The 14,500-nt window shown below is 39.2% G+C and overlaps 3 protein-coding genes across 3 annotated transcripts; 2 read left to right on the top strand and 1 right to left on the bottom strand.

The window, feature by feature from the left end:
• The first annotated feature begins 1,101 nt into the window (after positions 1 to 1,101).
• LOC131786747 (endosomal/lysosomal proton channel TMEM175-like) lies at positions 1,102 to 3,930 on the top strand. Its single transcript, XM_059103807.2, has one exon. The coding sequence runs from the start codon at positions 1,482 to 1,484 to the stop codon at positions 2,937 to 2,939; it is 1,458 nt and encodes a 485-aa protein (XP_058959790.2). The 5' UTR covers positions 1,102 to 1,481; the 3' UTR covers positions 2,940 to 3,930.
• A 1,857-nt stretch (positions 3,931 to 5,787) lies between these two features.
• Positions 5,788 to 8,067, top strand: LOC131786745 (uncharacterized). Its single transcript, XM_059103805.2, has one exon. The coding sequence runs from the start codon at positions 5,861 to 5,863 to the stop codon at positions 7,208 to 7,210; it is 1,350 nt and encodes a 449-aa protein (XP_058959788.2). The 5' UTR covers positions 5,788 to 5,860; the 3' UTR covers positions 7,211 to 8,067.
• A 1,126-nt stretch (positions 8,068 to 9,193) lies between these two features.
• LOC131786742 (protein rolling stone) lies at positions 9,194 to 13,968 on the bottom strand. The gene is made up of 2 exons (XM_059103802.2): positions 13,811 to 13,968; positions 9,194 to 10,595 (listed from the first exon to the last, which is right to left on the bottom strand). The coding sequence occupies exons 1-2, from the start codon at positions 13,883 to 13,885 to the stop codon at positions 9,849 to 9,851; spliced, it is 822 nt and encodes a 273-aa protein (XP_058959785.2). The 5' UTR covers positions 13,886 to 13,968; the 3' UTR covers positions 9,194 to 9,848.
• Between the last annotated feature and the right edge of the window lie 532 nt (positions 13,969 to 14,500).

Below are 14,500 nucleotides of genomic sequence, written 5' to 3'. Positions count from 1 at the left end.
TGATGTGTTCGTAGATCTTGAGTTCCCGAGTTCCCGTGGTCTCTAATTTACACACCCCACCCCCGTCAAACTTTTTGTGCCCCATTAAGAATTATAAACTGCTCTCCTGCGCTTAAAGAGGTGAAGTTACAAAATTTACGCCAAAAAATTCGACTGTTGTCAACACTCAAAAGGGGTGGTAAGGGGTGAAGTTGTCACAGTTGGTAACACGTGACGAACATTGGATCTTTGGTATCAAAATTGCCATCCCAGTGACGATACCGAATGGCAATGTTTTATCCCTCGCCATGAATCCTTCTGAGTACACTCTTGCTTTTTCCTGCTTTTCACAACGATGAGCCATTAGTGCCTGAGAAAGAACGAAGCCAATGGAAGGAAAGAAGGAAACCTTCGGACCAAACTTAATGTCAATGATGTTTACTTATCGCCTAGGTGGGCCGGAAGGGAAAATATTTGGCTCGTGGTCACTTCAGCTTTCGCAATGTTTTCTTTGGGATTGCACTTATGGACTCTCATTTTACGCCCTACTTCATCTTCTGTCGGGAATATGAGCCCGCGCTCCTGAAGACCGGACACGAAAAAGTGGTGGAATTGAGCCTAGACTGTGACGGGTCATGATAAATTCCATTACTTTCTTTCTTCCCCTTCCGGTGACAAGCTCCCCTTCTTAAACTCTAGTCTGCGGTAATTTTTCCTCCTCTTCAACGTTTCCCACTCACCTCGAAATGAAAAACTGTACAATACTAAGTTGGTTGTCTTATAATTGTAGAAGGTAGCGTTGCGGTACAGAAAATACTTATTTCGAAAGCCTGCAACAGCTTCCGGTTTTAACATCAAAAGCTTTGAACCGTAGAGCAATAAATTATCTCTGATATTCATTTCATATTGGCGATAAAGCAGGAGAAAATTGAGTAACTTGTATTGCAACTAGCTCGCAGAAAAATTTTGGTAGATAAGTCCCCTTCCTTGATGAGATTTCCCACCCCCTCGATCTTCCCTCAGCCTGCTATCAGGCTTCATGAAAGCCTAAGATGTTACTAAACTCCAAGAGTCTGGGCTCCATTTTTCGGTCTCTGACCTTTGTTAGAGGGTGTCTTATTAAGGCATTAAATATTCTTAACTGCCAAGCCATCATTTTCGAACTGTTTACATTTCCAGTCAAATTATGATTTAAAGTTAAAAACACGTTGTGAGACTTTCAGTTCCTTTGTGTGACTTTGGATCTCGAGCGAGGTCTAGGGTAAGCGTCCTAAAGCCTTGACTTTTCGCCGAAAAAGGCCGGAAACATTTTGGAGTTCTTGGAAAGATACGCATCAGTGAGACGTGTCGAAGACGTTTCATGTGGAATTCAAATTTGCGTTATGAAATGATTTGCTTTCTATAGAAAGACTACCAAACCTACGAAAGTTCTCTTATCGCTTTAAAGGCTCCCGCGATCACAGACCTAAATCAAATTTGGTAGAAAAAGCGATCCATACAACATGGAAGGAGCAGAGGTTGATGTTTTTCATCTCGATCGTCTGCAAGCTTTCAACGACGCCGTTTTCGCCATAGTTTCCACTATCTTAGTTCTGCCGGTGCGAAAACTCGAAGAGACAGGGGCCTCGGAGCACGTCAGCTTGGAAGAACAACTGAAACATAGATGGCCCCAGTTTGTGATCTACATGGTCGGTTTTCTCATGATGTGCGCTGTATGGGAGTCTCATGTGCTTCGATTTCGTATCTTGTCAAGGGTGGACGATGTCATGATCTGGTTCAACCTTACTTCCCTGCTATTTACTTCGTGCCTACCGTTCACGTGCGCTCTAGAGGGAACGTTTACAAGCAAGGGTACACCAATGGCGCTAGTATGCGGAAATCTCATTACTTTAGAGATATTGGAGGTAATCATGATAGTGTATGCTTTCCGCCAGCCACGTTTGTTGGCTCAAGAATTTGACACTCTCACCCAAGATGAAATGAAGCAAAGAATGAAACTTATGCTCGTAAAGAAAGCCGTCATAGCAAGTCTTTACTTGCTCGCTGGTCTCCTTAGCTTCTTGCAGAAGCCGCTAGCGCTCGTGGTAGCGGCTGTTGTCGCCGTGTCCCCTTGGATTAATCGTCTTGTCGGTGTTACTTATCGCAAATGGTCGCATATTCGTCTGACTGACTCGGAATTCGATCGCATGTTCGGGAATTTCATCGACAAAGAGAGAGTGGAATTCTTTAGCGACGGAGTCTTCGCTATCGTGTCTACGTTGTTAATTCTGGATGTTACAGTCGAAGATTTCCCGACGAAAGCGGAAGTAAGCAGCCATGGTTTTGTATATACAATGCAAAACGTTAGGCCAGACATTTCCACGTATGCAGTCACGTTCATAGTCGTGGCTCTTCTGTGGTTCACGCACCATTCGCTCTTCAACTACATCCATAAACTAAACCAAGTAATGCTAATTCTCAACAATTTATCTCTGGCTTTCCTGGGTCTTTTTCCCCTGATCAACGCCACACTGGATCGTTACGCCGGACGCGGCAAACCAGATAGTCGCCTTGCTCTCCAAGCGGCTGCTTCAATCGTTTTCATGGCCGGCATATCTCAAGGATTAGTGTTTATTATCGCAATATGGAAAGGCCCGACTGATCCGGAATCGCAAGAAAATCCTCGCGAGGATCCTCGCTTTGGGTGTACGGCACACTCGTATCTCGCGTTCAAGCTGGCAACTATTCCTATCATGACCTTAATTGTGTATTTTTGGGCAACATTCGGCCCTAACACATCCTTTTCAGTAGATGTTTACTATATAGCCGGTGGATTAACCCCAGTTCTTTTCATCCTGTTAAAGCTCGTGTTATCATGTTTGCAGAGGGTTCACTATCGCCGCTCATTTCAAATACGAGAAGAAAACTGGACCATCGTAACTCATGACCTGGAATCAGAGGATTATCCCAGAGTGGTTTAGAGCCTTTAACAGAAGCCTGCAAGAAAGTTTCATTCGGAAATCGCGAGATTGTGGGCAGTCATTCGCGTTGTGATGGTGCCCGTGACCTGTTACTCCTTATCTCTTTGCGCTGGCGTGACTCGTCGTTGCGTGAAGCTTCACTCTCGCCATTTGTAAAAACAACGGAGGCTTGGGTCGGGGTACGCGGCTTGACCCAGGCCTCTCTCGTTTTCCAACCCTCCGCTACCATCGCACTGTTTGCTACCCCAATTCGTTTTTCTGACTGAACGCTTGAAACAGGCTTTCCAATCGAGTTTGGACAATTAATGTTTCGAAGTAAACCTGGCTAAAAGCAGAGACAAAAGAAAATCATCAGTTTTCTTTAAGAGGGATTTCTCTGAGCTTCTATAGAAGTAGTTTGCTTTAGAAACCATTTAATGTTTAGTTTAGCTCTTAAGATTACTTTTAGAATTGATCTACTGACTGCAAAGAATAACTTAATTTTCTAGAACTGTTCTCACCTATGTGCTCAACGTTGATTTCGGATGCCGCCATTTTGAATCTTGCTTAGCAGCCTGGCCGCGCCGCTGCGACGAAAGATAGTCTCTCTATTTCTTTCGATTTCTACTATGACAAGGTATTCCGTTTTTCAAAATAATTAGGAGCTATGCGAAAATATATTCTTGATTGGAATAAATATTTTCTCTTTAGGGACAACCAGGGCAGCAGTTGTTAGTGAGAATAGTGCGTTGTAGTTGTAGCTGCCTGGATCTGGTTGTAAATTCTCTCCTCCAACTGTTAATCATTTCCTCGTTAATTTATTAAGATTTATTATTATAAGATTAAGATTTATTATTATTATTATTTAATATTAAATCAAGATAACAACCTCTTCCTGATAAGTTTGGGTCTTCTCATTACCTGTATGCTTGGTAATGTATGGATTTTATTGGGAGAAGTTACATGTTTATCACTTCTGGAGGGTTACATGGTTAATAAAAGTTTCACTTTACCCTGCTCGGTTCTTGATAAGCTAACTTCCCAGATCCGGAATTTCAGAATATTTGATAAATTGTTCAATGCCATTCTTTCACAGAAAAAAAAATATAATAGAAACATCTGGCCTGGGTCGTTCAAAGCTGAGTTTAGATAACCCAGGAGTTAGTCTGAAAGTTGATTTCTGGTCTGAAAGCTTCAAAAGATCTAGAAAATGCAGTTCAAATCTTTTTGCTTGCAATTTGATCGCTGGATGTTCTAACGAGAATAAGGAAAATTGTCTCTTAAAGGTTTTTGAACAAAGGAATAAAAAAAAACCTGGATTAAAGTTTACCCCTGAGTTAGCGCTAATCGGCCTTCGAACAACTGGGCCCTACGCACACATGAAACTGTTAAGGGTGCAATGTGCGAAACATTTTCTTCCTGTTTACATATCGACATTTTTTTTTTAGATTTATTTGACAAAAAAAAAAAAAAAAAAAAAAAAATATATATATAAATTTATATATATATATATATATATATATATATATATATATATTTTGTTGACTACACATTCAACCTTCTTTAGTGGTACCATTGTCTGAATTTTTCATTACGTTGAAATAGAAAAGATCTTTTCATTTTATAAGTTCGTAAAACCCCATCAGTAGGGTTACCGCTAATTGATGAAGGGACCAACGTGTGAGGAACCTTTTGTCCACAAATAATGGTGAAAATTAATCAATTCTTGCCATGCATACAGGCTTTCAATGTCTTAACCTTGTTGGACGTAAAGCGAGATCTCATTGGCAATTTTTTTGTCGGCACGTGGAGTTTTGTGCCGGTCATAAGGTTAGCGCATGCGCTAAAAGGAAAGGGGAACGGTTCGTGGGGGTCAAAACTTTGAATCTGTGCGACGACGTTGGGTTTCAATCTTTCGACGCTTACCTTTGCTTTTATTTTAGTTTAGACCGAGCTCTTTTTCGTTAGACTTGTCGTGACTGTTCTTGTGTTATTATGGAAAAGTCTTTCAAATACTTTTAACAAAAACAGCGGTAATTTTTCAAGTTCGTGATTGTGATTGATAAAAAGAAATTTATCACAGCAGGCGTTCTCTTAAAGATAATCTCTCTATTTTTTTTAATTTTTGGGGGTAAGTTTGACTTCAATTTTGCATTTTCTGTCAATACAGCTGTCCAGGTTTTCTCAGTTTTTTAGACAGACACAAAAAAAATTTGCTGGTTCATCTGTTCGACTTATAGAGCCTGTCAATCAGGGAATCAAAAACAGGAAATCTTTCCGTTATATTTCTCACAAATCCTTTTGAAGCATCGGCCTAATAGCAATGCTTTCACCAAATCAGGAGAAAATTTTAAACAATTTTTTCAAACAACTGTTTTGCGTGTGGTCTATTAATTCAAGCCCTCGAGCCAGACGTGTAATTTATATAAACAGTTCATTTAGCCACTGAGTAATGGCCGAGACCCATTTATAATGTTAATTGATCAAATGTATTTCGAAATGAGATGCAAGACATCAAATAATGCCGACGAATATTTAGAAGGAAGTCAAATTTGAAATAAAATTTTATAAAACAAGAAATGGAACAACAGCGCCAGCTACATAAAAGAACAGCTTTACACTGAAACGTGTATTGTTGTCGGAACAATTTCGGCGGCGCAAAAAACAGAGAATTTCTTTAAATTCATCTATAATTTATTATGATAACCTAAAACAAGACAGGTAAAGTAAAGATACCCCGCAGGGTTTTAAGTTTACAACAATCAGAAAATTTATCGCTATTGTTAAACTCGAGCAACGAAATTAATTGTCCCTATTGTCTCCATGACGACTGCAGCAGCTGATGGTTTTCTTAATACGAGAAGGAAAAATTCCCTTGTGTTGTAAATCACAACTAGCTTTGAAAGGATCAAAGCACAGATATTGCAAGGAGAGTTTCACTAATGGCAAACCCGATCTTCGACCTTGGGTCGTTATGTTCTAGCCCGATATTGTACGGAGAAGGCGAAGATTTTCTGGAACAGCCTGTAAACACGTTCTTCGATGAAGATCTAAATTTCGATTTCATTGACGCTTTTGAAGACGGGTTCTCGATATCTGGGAACGCAAGTGAAATATGGAAAGGAGATACTCATCATAAAAAAGATTGGCAATTTTCAGTACAAACGCCGACCTTGCCGATTGCCCAGACAAATGGCGAAGGCCATGTGGGAAGGACATTTGATATCCAGGCTCAGAATACGTTCTCGGGTGATGAAGGTGTAAACGGGAATGATCAGGTGTCTCCTAAAGAAAACAGCATTAAGCGTTGCACATATACTTCCGAATATACAAATACCAGCGCAAATGAAGATAAAGCGAGCGATGAGGACACAGCCTTAAGGACTTTGTCCAAAAATGCAAAAGAATTGTCTAAACATGTCATATCACAAAGCCAAACGGAACTGGCTGACAGAATGTCTTTGTCAAAGAGTGGTTTTAATAAAAGTCGCATTACAACAAACAGCCAAGCTGATATTCGCTCGAATACCACAGAAACCGTTTCAGTAGATGATTCCATACAGAACTTCGAGGATAACACTTATATTAGCAGCAATGTTAATGAAAAACCAGCACTTAATAAAGAGACATTATTATCGCACGGAAGCGAACACACAATGAACACCATTGGCGCAACCAAAGAGAAAACGCCAAGCACAAAAGATTTAAAGAAATTGGGCGATGCTCCTTTCGCACCAAAACATTCAGGTTTAAAACGATGCGTGGTTCCTAAAACTTTTTATTCACCGTTTTGGAAACCGGATAAAAGTACACCCAAAGGCGATAAATCGTTGGAAGATAGTTTCATAAACACACAACGTAATGTAGATATATTGTATTGTTGTAATTGCAAATCGCAAAAGCCATTTTCCAGGTTCGTCGCATCGAAACCTCTAAGTTCGACCACGAACGCTCACAGGGACCGAAATGATTACGTTGATTTTCTTAAACGGAATTCGACGCTGGAGCCACAACGAAACTGCCATAAAAAAGGCCAGAACAAGACAATTAATGGAGAAACGTCGAGTAAGATAACTTTTAATGAGGTACACAATGAAGAAAAGTGGATTTTGCCTCCAATTTACACATCAAAGACACTTCGACAAAAAGCTGTCAGAAAGAGAGCCAGCGAATCTCTTTATTTGAGCTCACTTTCGACGGCATCTGTCGAAGGATTGATCAATAAATACAAAGGGAAACATCTAGATCTTGTGGAACAGCAAAAAAGATATCAACTTAAGCCTTTCAGATAGTAAACTGTAAAAGAGATGGTACCCTAAACAGGCATAATGATTCATTTCATTGAGACCTGTGCAGTTAATTATAGCGTTATCTATAAATTAGCAAGTACTTTCAGACGCTTAATGAACATTTTATTTTAGAATTTTAGTACGTTAAGACTCGTTTACTTGTTGAGGATAGAACGCCGGCATTCTACAATACAACTGCTATCGTGTAGTTTAGTTCATAATGATATCCCCACGTAAAGGGATTCGATTGTCAAGCCAACTGTTTTCATCTGGTCTTCACACACTCTGTAATGCGATTTGCTCTGACAAAGCGCCAACGCTCAAAACGTCAGCTTTGAAAACTCTTTACAGCAGCTAATTTACATTATCAAGTCAGTTGATAAAATCAAATGATTTAGTTATACCCTCACCGTCGCATCATGGCAAACTTACCCCCTTTCATCACATCCTCTATTTCAAATTAAAGATTAATAAACAAGCGCCTGCATAATTTTCTTTATGTTAAACTTATCAATCATGGAATTAAGAAAATTCTATTTTCATTTTTAACCGCTTTAAATAAAAGTTTATAAGGCCGGTTATGTAAACAAAGTTAAGCCGTTGTTTACAAACTTCTGTGCCAAGCTAAGCCATCTTAGCTTCTATTTGGCCGAACCTTTTATCTGAACTTTTATCTCTGTGAACAGTGCCAAGAGGGCCGAAAGCTTATAGTGGAAGGACATTTATTTAATTACATCAACCCTCTTATAGAGAATCCCAGAGGCCTACTACTTGCCTAAAACCGTGGTTTGGGTTAGACCTCGTGTAAATATAATCAGCCTTTAATATTCCGAATAAAATGGCCTTGAGGCAAATATATATGCCATCCAGGTAGCCAGGAATACATCGCATTGCAATAATTAATCGATACCTGTTTGGTAAAACATAAACAAATAAACATATAATCAGAACGGGTACTTTGTTATTTTTCTAACGAGCTTATGCTAAAGCACCTCAGTTTTGCTTTGTGACCTAGCCTGCCCGGTCGGTTGACCGGCTTCATTAATCTCTTCTGGGAATTGTCCATTGCTGAAGGTCTCAAGAGGGTCTCAATGATGTTGTTAACCGTTAGCCGTATAAACGGCTAAAAAATTTCTGCCGTTAGGCGTAAAAATTGACAAATATGAGCTTAGGTCGTTAATGAAAATTAAACTTTAAAGTTTTCCCTTTAATCACAAAGCAAGGAAGTTAGCTGTTAGCTGTAACATGGCCAAAACTATAACCGTCAGTCTTAAAAGCCTTCACTGCATTGGGAGTCTCTCTCTGTGGGGTGGTGGCTTTTGTCTCACGGCTGGTGTTAAGAATTTGGCCATTTTACAGCTAACGGTTAATTTCTTTCCTTGACGGTAAAAAAAATTGAATAATATTGAAAAATACTGGGGTTACTTTTTTAACGATTCAATTTTTACGCCTAATGGCTAAAATTTGTTGCCGTTTTTTTGCCGTAAACCCATTTGAAATCCTCCTTGTTCCTCTAAACTGCTTTAATTTATCTGTTCGCAAAAGATTATTACATTTGAAAAAGATTCTTAACAAGGAATTATTTCTATTCCAAGAAAAATGATAAATTGTGCTAGTAATTAAAGATACTGTCTATTTGTACTGCAATGAAATTTCGCGCCTTGAAACGGACCCTTTCCCTTAATTAACCCTTTTTGAAGTCACTCTCAGAATTTAAACACTCTCAAGCAGACAAGTGATATCACAGTTACGGGATTATTGTTTGATCTAATACCAAATTCGCCGAACAAACATCATAAGAATTGTACAGAAGACAGAAAAGAGAGTTGCTATTGAGATCTTAGGAGTGACTAAATACACCTTGAAGAAGACTAGCCACGCCTGAAGAAGACTAGCAGTATGCATTCGAAACGTCGCGATCTACATCACACGTGACTACATCGTGAGACAAACGAAAAACTTTTATTTTCAAATACGAAAAGCTTTTATTTTCAAATACACCTTATACGATCTTTGAATATATAATACGTGTGGATATTTACAAGTTGCGTGATGCGTAAGTACTGAGCAATGAGAAAAACCTTGCGGTTTGATTAATCAATCAATTTCAAATATCTTTTTGCGGGTTGACTCCTGCCCAGCCTCAAGATGTCTTTGTTTGAAAGAGGTAAGAGCAAGAGCCCAAGTAATGGGCTCCTGGTACGACCTTGAACTCATCGCGAGGTCTGGTACAGAAAGGCAAAGATGTCTGTCAGGAGCCCATCAACACGAGCATCTGTCTCTCTTTGAGTCCACCCTTTTTTGGAGTAGACCTTTTTATAGAAATTAAACAACGAGGGATACTTGCTATTGGGTGCCTCAATAGCCACTATGGAGGACGTCTTAACTTAACAGCATTTTGAAACTGTCGATTACAGGGATTTTTCACTTTAACCCTTAAAACCCTTAGAGTGACCAGCATTTAATTTCTCCTAACAGAGATGCTTCTGAATCACTTATTAAGATCATGAGAATAATTAATTATCATCATCATCCTCACCAAAACCTCATCGTCATTTAGTATCAATGTCACATGCAACATCCTGTATGTTTCAGCGCATGCGCCATACCCTGATGCCACTTTATGTCCCGTCATGCCACACTAGTTTCTACACTTTTCAGACAAATAATCTCGTAACTTGGTTAAACCAAACAAGATCAGATGTAAAATTGGCAGAACCACAAGAAGAAATACGACTAAAAGTATTCCAATGGTCAGCTGGAAATCATTATAATTCAGGGCAGAATAGATGAAAGGTTCTCCTTTATCATTGGTCCCATCAGCTAACCAATATACCACTGAGAATAGAATGTATATGGCGAAATATAGCAGAGGGTAGATCCAGTGGAAGAGGAGGATTGGGATCGAACTCAGAAAAGTGTCAATCACCATGAAAACAGAGTTTAGCGCGTGCTTCGTGATGTTGTTGGCGTCAACAGGATCGTCTTCGAACAGAACGGTCCAGTATCCAGCGGTAATCCATACTCCTCCTGTCGCGGAAATGACGTAGATGAACCAGAATATTTTATGATGCCACCGCAAGGCATCAACCTCGTGGGCGTCGGCACCATTGCTGTTGTCACCAGGCCCCATTTCCAGATCTTCAACCGGTCCAGCTTGACTGCCCCTCATAGGAGCAGGTCTCTTTAGCATCTTTCGGTTTTGATGGAGAGCGATACAAGAGAGCGTGGTTGCAAAGACAAAGTAAATGTTCAAGATTAGGAAAGTCCAGTTTGTTAAGAAAATGAAAAGTTTGGCACCAGCGACATAAATGTTGTAACCAAGCCATCCAAGGTTGTAGGCTGTGACGATCAAACGATACGCCACAAATACAGGCAAGGACAGCCACTGAAAGAAATGAAAATGGAGTGGTTAAAATTTACTGCTGAACAATAATACAATTCTCGCACATGTGCGAATAGTTGAAATGGCTAAGTGGCGTACCCTGAGGCTGTTAGAATCAAGTATTACATTAAACATTTTTTGATAAAGCTCAAACTGAAACGACTAATCAACAAACTGACGCCAAAATGTCACAACGAGACTCTTTTCAGAAAAAATTAAAGTAATTCTTCTTGTTATACTCCATAGTGTTTCTGCATCTTGAAAACGTATGGAACTGCGTATCGCAGTTGCCCTTAGAGATACAAAATACTCAAGGAAAGAGAGAGAGAGAAAGAGCGATGGTCATTTGATAAAACACATATTGACTGAGTTAGGTCGGACCAAAGGAAAATTAAAAAAATATTTGCTGACGGTCGCGATGCATGAACTTCCCTGCGCTCGGCCAGTAATTACGTCATGACCTCGGAGCTAAATACTTTCCCGTCCAGCCCTTCCACTAAGGCAATAGGTGCCCTAAGCAACAGAAGTTTTCGTTGACGACGGCGACGTAGCTACCGATAAGAAACTGGGGGTAGAACGGCTTCAGGCTGCGGTCGCGACTGCGAGTTGTCATCTTTAAGCAGAGCGTGCGAAATACGTGACGCCGCGCCGGGCGAGCTTCGCAAATTTGGTGGTAAATTCATAAGTCACAATGAAGTTCTCGATTCCTTCCCATTGTCCGATCATGTCGAGCTTGAAGGAAACGCAAGATTTACTTTCGGTTTCCTTTATTAAAAGAGTCACAAAAGCGAACGAATTTGCCATTCTTCACGACGTAACGATCTCTGACAGCTCTCTGAGATACTGTGAATCCTGGATGTGTGTTCAGATTTTGCGCTATTTGGCTCCATGCAGAACCACGCTCTTTGGAGCTAGCCTTGAATTAAAAGGGTTCACATAATAAGATTTTTCCGACCAACATGACACCTTTTTGTTCTGAATAAAGGGATGAGTTTCTTAAGAAACTGTGGTGCTGCGTCGGTGGGAGAGTACAGCAGGTAATTTAGTGTTAACAACTGAGTTGAATACGTTTTCAACTCAGTTGTTAACACTAATTTATCTTTTTGTTCTGTCCACTTTATCTATGGGTTAAACATACACTTTATATGAAAAATAACCCGACGAATTTGAGCCTCATACTATTAAAGTTTTTCTTATAATAGACACATCCCTTTTGAAATTATTATAGCCAAAAATTACAAACTATAAAGCTGAAAAGAGTTCTGTCTTGGCATGTCAATGTCGAAAACGTGAAAAAAGCTGTATCACGCTTCCTTATAAACTCACGATTTATTCGCTTGATTCAACAATTTTGCTACTACGCTTCGGTTGACTCCCACGCACAACTCTCGGTTTACTAGAAGGAAACACACTCAACGTCTCGTTGTAAGCACGTGGAACAGTGCCATACACAGGTTGCTTAGTTATGTATAAATAAATCAAATCCCTTATAAATGTCAATCAAATTGAGAATAATTAACGTATCGTACAGTTTCCGACAATCAAAGACAGAAATTGTTTTATATGTTATATGTGTAATGTTAAAGCGATCAATTGCCATCAGTTGTATACTCATTATTTTTGCTAGCTATTTTGATTCAAGTGTCGGAAAAAAACTTTTTGCGAAGAACGCAACTACCTCGTGTGTACAAGCAGCGCGCGTTTGTCTGCTTGTGAACATGGCGATTAATTCCCCCGGTACACTAAATACAAAACTAATTTTAGTCGATTTAAAAGCTTCTATGTTAAATGAAAGGCCAAGAGGAAGGAATTACAAAAATGATTGAAATATTATTTCAAGCTATAACAATCCACCGGTTATACATTGAAAAATCGGAAAAGACAACTAATTATTCCATTGAATGAAAGCAACCGCTAAGCTAGAAACTAGTTTAGCATGCGAAAAACTTCAAAAAATGAGCCTAATAATGCTTGCAGAACATTATTTCACACATAAAATTAATCATCATGTAATTTTACCTAGCTTCCAAATTGAAGTCCGAAAGTAATCTAAAAGTGATCATAAAAAAGATTAAGTGATCACGTTCTCGTATTCAACGGCAAATCACAACTTGTTGTATATGCGCAGTGAGGACTGCAAAGAAATTTCACGTTTCCGGTTGCCTTCGTGAGGCCGGAGACGTCTGCTGTTGCTTAAGGTGCTTAATAACTAGATAAAATTTACTCGTATAAACTTTTTTCGAATAATTTTGAGTGAGTTGCCGTCTCATTTTTCCAAAAGTCTCCTTTCATTTGAGTCATTGATATTTCCAGAGACTGGTAAATAAATGGCGTAAACGTCACACAGTGTGCCGTGGTTGCTAGTTGCTTTTGAAATTGTTTTGATGTAACTATCTGTTGCTATGAGCCAACCTCACGAAATATTTCTTTATCTATTCCACATGCACTTTACGTCACTATAGCCAATGTTTCTTACACTAACGTTAAGAAAACACCTACTCTACCATCACAGGGCCGATAAAGGTGTAATTTCTTTCATTGGATTTCAATAACAGCCACGTAATTGTTAAAAGAAGCTAGAAGTGTATCGACATAGAAAATATTGTACTCAACTGTCCACAACTTGAAAATTTTAATCGTCGTTTCAGAGTATCCAACAGGATTTAAAACGTACGCTAGATGATAATAAGCTAAAACACCGGCTCTGTTTTTCTTTCATTCGTGAAGTGATTTTAAATTTGCATTTTTCCCAATTAGGTTTTCAATTTGATGTCACAAACCGTAACGTGTTACAGTTTGCGAATCCTGGTTTGGAGTCGATCAAGCCATAAATAAAACCATATTGCTGGTGTAAATCTTGAAAATTTGAAATGATGAGACGTTAAAAGATCTTTTACAATCTGTGTGCGAGAGACTAATACAACTGCTGTTACATGAATTTGAACATGTTCAAAATTGCAACAATATGTAAAGGGTGGTCGCCTTCTTACATAGAGATCAAGTAAACAAAGTCTGTGCACGACAGGGTTCGATACCTAATAACAGTTCCGTTATCAATGAAAATAGATTGTAGGCAGTATAGTTTGTAATCTCTCCACTTTCTTACCCTGAAAATCCTAGTTTTATGACTTATGCTTCAGCCCGATGTTTTTTCCAAGATGCATTGTCTTGAATAAAGCGCCTAAGATGAGATGTACTTTACAACTTACAAAACTTACCCGAGACTCACTAAACTCACGATAGATTGGATGCCAAAATTTGAAATTTCTCAAGCGAAATTCCCTCCCGCACATTTTTAAGTTTCCTCTAGCTGTGGAAATCAGCAGTGATCAGCTAGAGATAAACAGGGAAAAACTTGCTTCGGCGAGGTGCTCAATACTTTTGAATGTTTTTTTTTTCTTACGTAGGCGAGTGAATTAACATAAAAATTGAGCGGCAGCCGGACATCATTCAAGTAGAACTACGTCACTTGATGCCCCAATGTGCTTCTCACGCACAGCACGCAATATTACGACATCAGTGCTGTAGAGCGACGAAGTTTCCTTCGCATCAGCTTGATCCTCTATAAAACTGGTATCTATTCTAATCTTTAATCGCTGTTCGTAAAAATCGCATCAAATACGTGCAATTTATACCGTCTTTTTTGTTGCTTTATTGACTGTTTACATGTTCAAATAAATCAGTACATTATGAATTAACGAATGTGAGACTTTCGTGACCGCACATAAATAAACATAGGCATGCGTGGCATACAAGAGTTTTTTTTTTTCGGCTGGGCGGGTTGGGATGGGACACTGTGTAACTTTTAAACGGACGAAAATATCGCGTTACTTCAACTAAGAGAGAGGAAAAAACTGATTTATATGAACTCGCAAAGGTATTTTGTGGTCTACTGTCTAAATACTTCA

The sequence above is a fragment of the Pocillopora verrucosa genome, chromosome 11, assembly GCF_036669915.1.
Source record: "Pocillopora verrucosa isolate sample1 chromosome 11, ASM3666991v2, whole genome shotgun sequence".
Classification (NCBI taxonomy): Eukaryota; Metazoa; Cnidaria; class Anthozoa; order Scleractinia; family Pocilloporidae; genus Pocillopora; species Pocillopora verrucosa.
Note: the sequence above shows the minus strand (reverse complement) of the source record. Positions and strands in the feature narration are given on the sequence as shown.